Genomic DNA, 10,057 nt, shown 5'->3' with positions numbered 1-10,057 from the left:
CTCGTTTTCAAAAGTGAATTATAATATAATACACCTTTAAAAACAAGAATTTTGTACGCTTTGGACTCCAGAGCATTCAAAATTCTTGTTTTCAAAGGAAAGTAAACTGTATATAAAGTACTCCAAAGTTTGGAGTACTTTATATACAGTTTACTTATTCGCACATTGCTAATAATTTATAAGTAATGTGCAAATAAGTAAACTTTATATAAAAATTTAAAAGTTTTTATATAAAGAATTAAAAAAAAATTCTTTTTTTAAAATTCTTTATATAAAGACTTTTAAATTTTTATATAAAGTTTTAAATCAGGAATGTAAGATGAAGGAAGCGAATTCCAAAGAACTTATGCTTGAGGAAAAAAATTAGAGGAATAAGAGTTTTTGGAGCACTTAGGAACAGTCGACATTCCTATAATTGTTGAATTCTTATGATTGAATTGTCAATAAAAGAAACCGAAATCCTATAATTGACATTTTAAGAAAACCTCTTGGTATGTTAATCGTCTGTCTAAGTAAAAGTGAGTACTCCTACAATGACTTAAGACTGCAATTGCCTTTTCCTTTGTTTTCCTAAAAAACCTAATGGATTTAAGTAAAAGTTGGCAAATATATATCAATGATTTCTATTGCACTCCTTGCATGTTCTACTGGTTTGTCAGTTAATTTAACACTACTTTTTACATTTGTACCTGATTGTCATTTGACGTAGCAGGACTACTCACATGTTTACCTATTTGTCCGTTGATATAGTTACACTCCTCGCATGTTTTACCTATTTGTCAGTTGATGCATGTAAACAGTTAAAAAATAAAAACATTTAGAATGTTTTTGTTTTTACTAAAAAAATATATTCATGTTTTACCTATTTGTCAGTTGATGCATGTAAACAGTTAAAAAATAAAAACATTTAGAATGTTTTTGTTTTTACTAAAAAAATATATTCATGTTTTACCTATTTGTCAGTTGATGCATGTAAACAGTTAAAAAATAAAAACATTTAGAATGTTTTTGTTTTTACTAAAAAAACATATTCGAGTCTAAGTTTATTAGTTTAAGGTTTTGCGGTTTTTTTAAATAGAAAATTAATTACTTCTCCAATATATATATATATATATATATATATATATATATATATATATATATATATATATATATATATATATATATATATATGTATATATATATATATATATATATATATATATATATATATATATATATATTTAAATATATTTGTATATATGTATATATGTACATAGGCGCATTTGTCATGAAGCAAATATAAGCAACAGCCTAGAAAGGCGCAAATCAAAAAGAGGAGTTTAATTTTTATACTTTTTTAAAAAATATTATTAGACACTTTTAAATTTAATTTTAATCACATAATCAGAATTAATTTTAACTTTATTTGAATTTTTTTAAATTATTCCAATGATTATTTTAGAACAAAGGAGGAAGACTTTAACCAATTAGTATCTTTAAACAAAAAATATTTGTGTGAAAACTCACCCTCTATATTTTAATTGTTTTTGCGCTGTCTAATGACAAATATTTTATTTTTTGACGGAAAATAAAAATAACAAATATTTTATTTTAATGTTATTTAATTTTCATCTAAATATGCAGTTTCAAATAATTTTTTTATAGTTTTGTTTGATGAAATTAAATCAAATGTTTCAAAAATTTTACATTTGACCTCCTCAAACATTGAATTTGAGTTGATAATATTATTACAAATAATATTATAAACAGAGTTAACAAGCATATAATTATATCAACAAAGCAGAAAATATTATTTGGTGCAATTAGCCACAAAAGATATTCAAAGTCGGTATTACTAATAAAGAAGGCATTTTTTAAAGCACTCGTACTTCTGAAAATTGAGTTTTTAAAATGTAGCTGTGGGTAAACATCAAACTTTTTTTTTTTTTTAAACTACATTTCAGTAAATTTAGTTTTAATTTTTATTAATGTTTTAAATAATTAGTAGTTAAATGTTTTAATACTTAAAAAGTTTTTAATCAATATTTAGATTGCATAATTTATTTACAAATATTGAATCGCGTAAAATTTTAAAAATTATTAAAATAGTTTTACGTCTTGTATTTGAACAACTATTCGAATAAAAAACATAAGCATTCAATAAACGTATTTTCTGTTATTTTAATTTTAAAATCTTGATTCAAATATTAGCAAATCTGTTCATTCAAAAAAAAAAACATTAAAATGACTGAAAAGAACCAGTTAATTAACACAAGGAATCTCAGAAAAGTATAGACATTATATTTGAAATCGTTTTGTATTTTGTAAAACTTTGTATTCTCTTCCCCCTCCCCCCAACCTTCCTTCGTAATGTATCGGTGTTACGTTTGCTTTATGAGGGGGGATAGGGTTTAAAATATCAAGTCACATAATTATAGACGACCCCCTAAGTTTGTGTGTTTAAATTGCGCTTTAATGTATATGGGCGATACTTAAGCTAGTTAAACTAGAGAGCCCATTTTTCTAGCTTTTTTGTAAAAGCTTTTAACGATTTCGATTACGATTTCGAAAAAGCTTTTCACGATTTTTTTTGCATATTTTTACTGTAATCTAACTAAATTTACATTTTAAAATACATTTGAAAGTTTTTGTATAGTGTATGGAAAAATATTGATATTTATTTCTTCAGTTAATAAAATTTTAAATTTTTAAATTTATAATGTCACTATATTATTTTGCATTTATCATAATAAATAAATATTCAATATTGTTATGATTACATAAAAGGCATTTTCATAACTATTTTAATATAAGTTAAGCGAACAAATTTAGCTTTGAAAAAAAATATCAATACCTATATATTATAGTTTCCTATAAAAACAGAAAACACAATTTCAAAACAATTATAGCCGATAAGCGTTATTATGTGCAAAAAAAAAAAAATACTATTTTCTAAAAACAAATATAAAAAGGAAAAAATAATTTTTTATTGTATTTTTAAAGTATTTATACTTGACTGCACATCCCTATATCTTTAGAAGTTAGAATTTTTTTTTTTTTGTTCTGGGGAGATTTTAAGTATTTTAAAGATTTTCTGAGAAAACAATAAGTGTATAGTTTGAATTTTTTTTTTATTCTATGAAGTCTGAAGTTGTATATTAAAAAGAACCCAGAAAATTCATTCTTTCAAAAATAACTTACATGAGGTATGCCCAACCCCAATATATATAAAAACTTTGAATTTAAAGCTTCTTTTTTTTAATTAAAGTCTGCAGTCTATATTAACATAAGAAATAGTAATGTAAATTGTAATTTTAGTAGATATAAATATTTAAGTTTATATTACTTATACTACTTTTAGTTCATAAGTTAAATATTAAATTTTTCATTACTTCATACATATTGCTACAATAATTTAATAAGCAGTATTAATTGTAAAAAGTTTTTTCAATAATAGATGAATCAAAACATATCTAGTTCTACACTTTTAAAACTTACAGAATGTCTTTCTGAAAGCTGGAGAGAATTGGCAGAAGAAATTCCATTATCATCTTATAAGATAACTGCCATTGATAACGAAGAGACACAATTAGTAGAAAAAGCTCATCGTGTTTTGCATAGTTGGTTTCAATTGGCTCCTGATACATTTAATGAAAATAACATAAAAATGAAGTTAAAATCTATTCGGCGGAATGATATAATTAATGATGTCTTTGGAGAAGGTTTGCATACAAAACTTTTGTTAATAAATCTTCTCTCTCATTAAGAACAGTGGCTTATGTATAACAAAGTTTTAGTTTTCATAATATTTTTTATTTTCTTCACTTCTATTTGATGTTACAATTTAATTTAAACAATAAAAAAAAAAATCACTGCAAAAATGCATTGATATTTGATATATTTACGTATAGGTTCAATTAAACTAAGATATTTTATTCTTTTATATTTACATTTAATTATTTTTGTATATTTATAATAAATGTTAAATTATTAATATGGAAGTAATGTAAGTTAAGATCCAACCAAGTCCCTGGTTGTTCTATTCAGCGGCCTTGATTTTTATTTTTCATTAACGTTTTCATTACATCTACATTATGTAGATTAAATTATTATTTTTTTTAAATTTATAAAATCATTTAATTATTATTAAATTAAATGGATTAAGTTTGAAATTTCAGACTTCCAAGTGCAACTGTAATAAAATTATAGCTTTATAAACACTCTACAGTGTTTATAAAGTTATATTTGCAATATGATAAAAATAGCAATATGATAAAAATTTGCAAATGATAAAAATAGGCTACTTTTAAGTCTTATAACTTTTTTCCAACTTTCGCTATCTTTTTCTATAATAATACAACCATTTTCAGAATAAACTATTTTTCTGAATAGCTCTGTTTTAAAATAATTTGTTTTTAACTTGTATTAGAAAAAATTTATAAACTAAATTTTTAATTTTTTTTTAAATTTTATTTCACCTCCCCAAAGTCATGAAGGCCACAACAATCAAGGAGGCTTCTTTAGTTGCGGTTAACCCTCTCTCTACTCTATGACTTTGAAAAGCGAACCTTGATGAACAAGATCGCCTTGCAGAAGAACAAGTTAAACGCAGTAATACTAGGAATGTGGTGGGGATCAAGTTATAAACTTCTCACTTATGAGGCAAGCGTTCTACTAACTACACCAATACCATATTTTATAAATATTGAAAAAAAACTGAAAATTGCTTAGAAATAAATGCCAAAATAAAGTTTACTTAAGTATTTTTCTATTCTTACACAAATCTTTACAAATTAGTTTTCTGATTAGCTACATTTGTCTGCAATAATGGGTAAAATATAATCTTATTGTTTCATTTTTGAACTTAATATATCTTAAAAGTATTATCTGTTTGCCTAAAAAATTTAATAATCAACCATTTTGAGATGTTTTAACACTTGTAATGATCTATAATAAAATGTCTTTAAAACTGTTAGACCCAAATATTGCAAATAATTTTTGCTTGTTATGTACAACAAAACTGGTTGCATTTTTTAAATTATCTTATTTTTTTAATATTAAGAGTTAAATGCATTATTGGAAACCAGTGCTCCCTCCAACCTCTCATACTGAAATGTGTGAAAGTTGCAACCATTTTAATGTCATTTACGAAAAAAAAGTAAGATTATTGTTTGTTACCACTCTCTGATCTTGTCTTTATAATGGATAGGAGTACAAAAAAAGAGGCAGTAAAGCCTTGCATTATTGTTCACATATGATACTTTAAACATTGAGGTTAAGCTTATAATTGATGGGACTGTTTATTAAATTTCTATTATTTATTGGTGATTAAGTCAGTTGATTGAATTACTTGCATTTTTCATCATATTATTTAAACTATATGATAATGATTTTATATTTTGTTTAAGTAATTATTTTTTAGAAAATTTGTATGAGTTTCAATTTTAAAATATGAATCAATTGATCATTTATTTAAAAATTGAATAATTTTATATAATCAAGCCTTCTCAGGAAAGGCAAAATGCTCAAATTTGATAAATTAACTGATGGCAAGGTGCAGTTAACTGGCTCAAATGTTACCGCTGTAAGCAACTCACATGTCTTTAAAGATTTTCCAATGCAACTGGTGTAGGAAGCAGGTCCGGAGGTAGGACCATCAAGTGATTCATACAAGTGGCGAAAAGGCAACTTGTTAAAATACAGTTGAAATGTTGTTAAAATGCAGTTGAAAACCCATTTCACCTCTCTCCCAATCTTCAGGTCAAGATGATGCAGTACCCTATTATGAACTCCAGTATTTACAGCCCGTTCCATCACACCCTATAACAAAAATATTAAACCTTCGCTCACTTCTGCTGTGATATAGTTGTAAATACTTTTAGCAATGGCTAGACTTGTTCCTCATGCTGGTATAACATGGCCAACATAGCTAGATCCTGGTTCTTTCACCAAGGAATAGTGCTCCTCTCTTGTTTTTCTTTGTTAGTATTTATCATTTTCTTTTTCTATTAACAATGTTTTGTCACATCAGCCGTCAAAGTAAAGACCTACTTAATTATTCTTATCAGTGTTGAACTTTCACTTTTAAGTTCTTCCTTGGTTTGATACTATATAATAGCAATTTTATTCTTATCAATCACTAAAGATGTATTTAATTTACTGACTAGGCCTACTTTGTGTAATATGGCTATAATAAACTGCCATAGCTATAGCTATGGCAGCCCTGGCTTGAAGCGATACCGCAAATCTTTGATATATTAAGGCAAATCTTTGATATATTAGGTATCTCCTCCTCATCCCTTGTCCTATAATCTTTACATATACTTGATGATGATGCAGACTTATCACCATAAGGCTGTGATAGGCAAAACACAGTAGATTTTGAACTATAAAGGAATTCTTTTGTCCTCCTTTCAGCACATCTTGGAGCTTTTTAGTTTCTCGCAAATCGAGCAATCCAATCCACATTAATCATTTCGTTTTCTGATCAGCAAGAAATGTTTGTTCTTTGAAGGTGACCTTAGATTCTTTTGGGCAATTGCAGTCTGTAAACGTAGAACACTTACAAGCTGCTATATCAAAAAAAAAGCGTGATTCTTCTTTAAACTTTTCAACTCGCGCTTTAGTTGCCATGTTTTTTTCTATTCTTTTATAAACAGACTTGATATCAATATAAGATTTGTAACATGCATCAATCATATCAATAACATGTTTCTTTTAACCTGTTGGAATGGAAGCATCAGCATACAGCAGTTGCATCTTTTCACAAATGAAATATGCTATGGAAGAAAATGTAGATTCTTTATTACCAGTTGTTTCAGATCCAAGACACCACCTTTCATAAAAATTAAACATTTAATAACATCTTTATATGTAAGCATCCTAGCCAAATCTGTAGGTGATCCTAAAATTTGGCAATCTAATGCTCTTCGCTTTAAAAATTTTGAAGATTTTGCCATGTTTTGTTTCTCACAGCTGTTTTCTTTCTTGGTTCACGACCTGAACCAACAACTTTTAATAATTTTTTAGTTGTATATAATAATTGGTTAATTAATTACTAATTGTCATCTGGAAAATAATCTGCAAAAATAATAGTTATTACCATATATGCTTGCGTATAAGTCAAGAAAATTTGAAGGCAAAATAGCAACTTCGACTTGTGCAAAGATCATAAAAAATACAAATATATTTTTTAACTTTAATTTTATAATTGCAACGTTCTGTATACTTGGGTATAAATCAAAAAGTTACTGTCTCAAAATATTGAAAAAAAAATTTTGTGGGTTTTTTCAGGTTCTTTGCCAGAATGTTCATATTAAAGAAAATGTTTTTATAAAAAAGTTTAAGATGTATTTTTTTGATAAAAACTAAATAATGAATGCACACCAATAACTTTCAAATTCACGTTTTAGTTAAAGCTCTCTGTCTCCATATTTTTTAGGTCTCTGACTCTTTATAATGTTAACCACAATCTGCAGACTTGATAATTTATTCCATGCGTTTTTAATTCAAAACAGTTTGGGTATGTGACGCCATCACAATATCTTTTTAAGTTGGCGGTTTTTTTTAAGTTTTAAGTATTTTTTCTACTACAATCAGAAAATCAAATATTTGTATAATTTTTAACAAAATCACAAAAATCGTAAGACCTTTGTATCAAAAAATTTTTGTCGGCCTGATGCCGACCTCAAAAGATTATTGTCAGCAAATTATTGCCAACCTCATTTTTCCTAATTCCGAGGGTTTTATATATATATTTTTTTATTTATAATTTTTTTTTTTTTTTTACTGGCTTTATTATTACTTTGTTTCAAGAGCCAGCCAAAATCATGACATGATTACACATATTTTGTCATTAGAGTTCGCTGGCAGAGAAAAAATAAAGGCAGTATGATGCGGTTTCTGGTTTTATATTTAATTTACATTTAGTTATGGTTTAACTCTTTCACTACCGCAAGCCTATGGTAGCGGCTTTCGAGTATGCTTCACAATTTATCTTGTTTTGTACATAAATTTCCATTCTAGACACTTAATTTGTTTCTTCTAAAAGTTTAATTAATTTTCTACGTGATCAAGAAGAAATAAGAGCTATATTGTGTAATTATAAAAAAGTTATCACTTGACAAAGTTAAAAAATCTTGAATAATCCTTCATAAAAAAAACTTTAAACTTAGTTATTAAATAAAACAGCATTAACACTGTAAAAGTTTTAAGTATTTAGTATTAAATAATTAGCTAAGTCTTGATAAAAAAATATTCTTTTTATTCATTAAATGAGTTTAGTTTTAGACTTAATGTTTTAGTTACTAATTATAAAAACAACCATTTTAAACATTTTGCATTTTTTATTGCTCAATGATATGTGTTGAAAACTTATTTAATTAAAAAGTACATTTGTTTAGCTTTCTATTGATATATAGTTTGGTATGCTTTTAAAGAGATTTTACTATTCTAACTTTAATTAATTATCAAAGTTACGTCATTCAAAAAATCTGAGGTTACTACGAAAATATTTTTGTTTGACTGGTAGCGAACGAGTTAATGCAACTCTTCGTTTTTATACTTATAATGAAACTATTTTTTATATATATTAATCAAACTAAACTTTAGTTTAGTTGGATTATTATACAAAATTTATAATAAAAATAAAAATTTTTGTACAAATTTAACTAAACTTTAGTTTAGTTTGGTTTGTACGGTTATTAATAAAATAATTTGTTTAATATTTATTTTCTACTTTGTTCAGTTTATATGTTTTATTCAAGCCACTCATTTTTTATTCAGTTTATACTTTAAATTAATTTATATGCTTTAGTAAAATTACTCTTTTAGTATCTAGTTTATATTTAGTTTAAACCAGTACATATTACTGCAAATATTGTTATATATTAAATTTTTATTCTTATTAGTTTTATAATTTTAATTTTTAATTGCATCACAAACTTTTATTTTGGAATTAGTAAAAAGTTATACAATTAACATGATGTGATGATTGTGGAAAAAAATAGTATGATATCTTGAAAGAAAAAAATTATACGATGACATCATATTCAGAAACTGTTATGAATTAAACATGCATGGAATAAATTACCAAGTCTGCAGATTGCGGCTAACATTATACAGACTCCGAAAACCAAAAAAAATGGAGACTGCAAGCTTCAACTAAAACGTGAATTTTAAAATTAAATGTGTGCATTCATTATTTAGTTTTAATCAAAAAAATTCATCCCAAACGTTTTTTTAAACATTTTCTTTAATATGAACACAACTTGTCTCGGTACTTGGGGATCCTTTATGAGAAGTAGGTATAATATAAGTTCAATTTAATTCATTTTTTATATTGAAGAAAATCATGAATACTGGTTCTAATGGCATTAAAGTTAAGGAAAGTCTCATAATAACACATACTGCCTTCAGTTTAAACTTTCAAGTATATACTAAATAAAGACAAATATTTGCTGGCTATAGAAACAGTATTAATAAATATTATTCTACAAAATGTTTGTGCTCATTTTAGTTTACAGGTTACATATCTTGTTTCTAAACTTTTTTCTCTGCGCAGGGTTTCTGAGTTATAGAGTTGAGAGAGAGTTGTAACCACAACTAAAAAGTAGCCTTTTCTACTGAAGTGGCCTTCATTGCTTAGGGGAGGTGTAATGAAATATTATAAAAAAATATCTCGTAGATATTTTATACAGATTATATATCTAATTGATATGTAATAAATTTAACTGAGATAAAAATCAATACTATTAATTCTTTTCTTATTAACTTTAGTGCTTTTCATTAAAAATCATGCGGCTTAAATTTGCTATATTATATTTGCAATTAATATTTTATATTAATTGTTGTATGTTTCTGAACAAGTTTCTATAAGATGATCTAAATCTGAAAAATTTCTCTTTAGATCATCTTATAGAAAAGATAATAAAAAGTTTTTTAATGCGATTCACATTAATATAATTCACAAAAATTGCTTACCTCAGTTCTTGTGATTTTGACATTTCAGGAAATGAATAAATTTAAAATAACTCAAATGCTGAAGAACGTATTTTGCAGGATATTAAACAAATCT

General features: G+C 25.6%; 1 protein-coding gene across 1 annotated transcript in view; it reads left to right on the top strand.

Annotated features, from left to right (window-relative positions):
* Positions 1-3,421: 3,421 nt before the first annotated feature.
* The window catches only part of LOC100209127 (uncharacterized), a 49,884-nt gene continuing 43,248 nt past the window's right edge, over positions 3,422-10,057 (top strand). Inside the window, exon 1 of the mRNA XM_065818591.1 lies at positions 3,422-3,704. Coding sequence (XP_065674663.1) covers positions 3,440-3,704 — 265 coding nt within the window. The 5' untranslated portion in view covers positions 3,422-3,439. The remainder of the gene's footprint in view (positions 3,705-10,057) is intronic.

The sequence above is a fragment of the Hydra vulgaris genome, chromosome 14, assembly GCF_038396675.1.
Source record: "Hydra vulgaris chromosome 14, alternate assembly HydraT2T_AEP".
Classification (NCBI taxonomy): domain Eukaryota; kingdom Metazoa; phylum Cnidaria; class Hydrozoa; order Anthoathecata; family Hydridae; genus Hydra; species Hydra vulgaris.
This window is presented reverse-complemented; position numbering and strand designations above follow the sequence as displayed.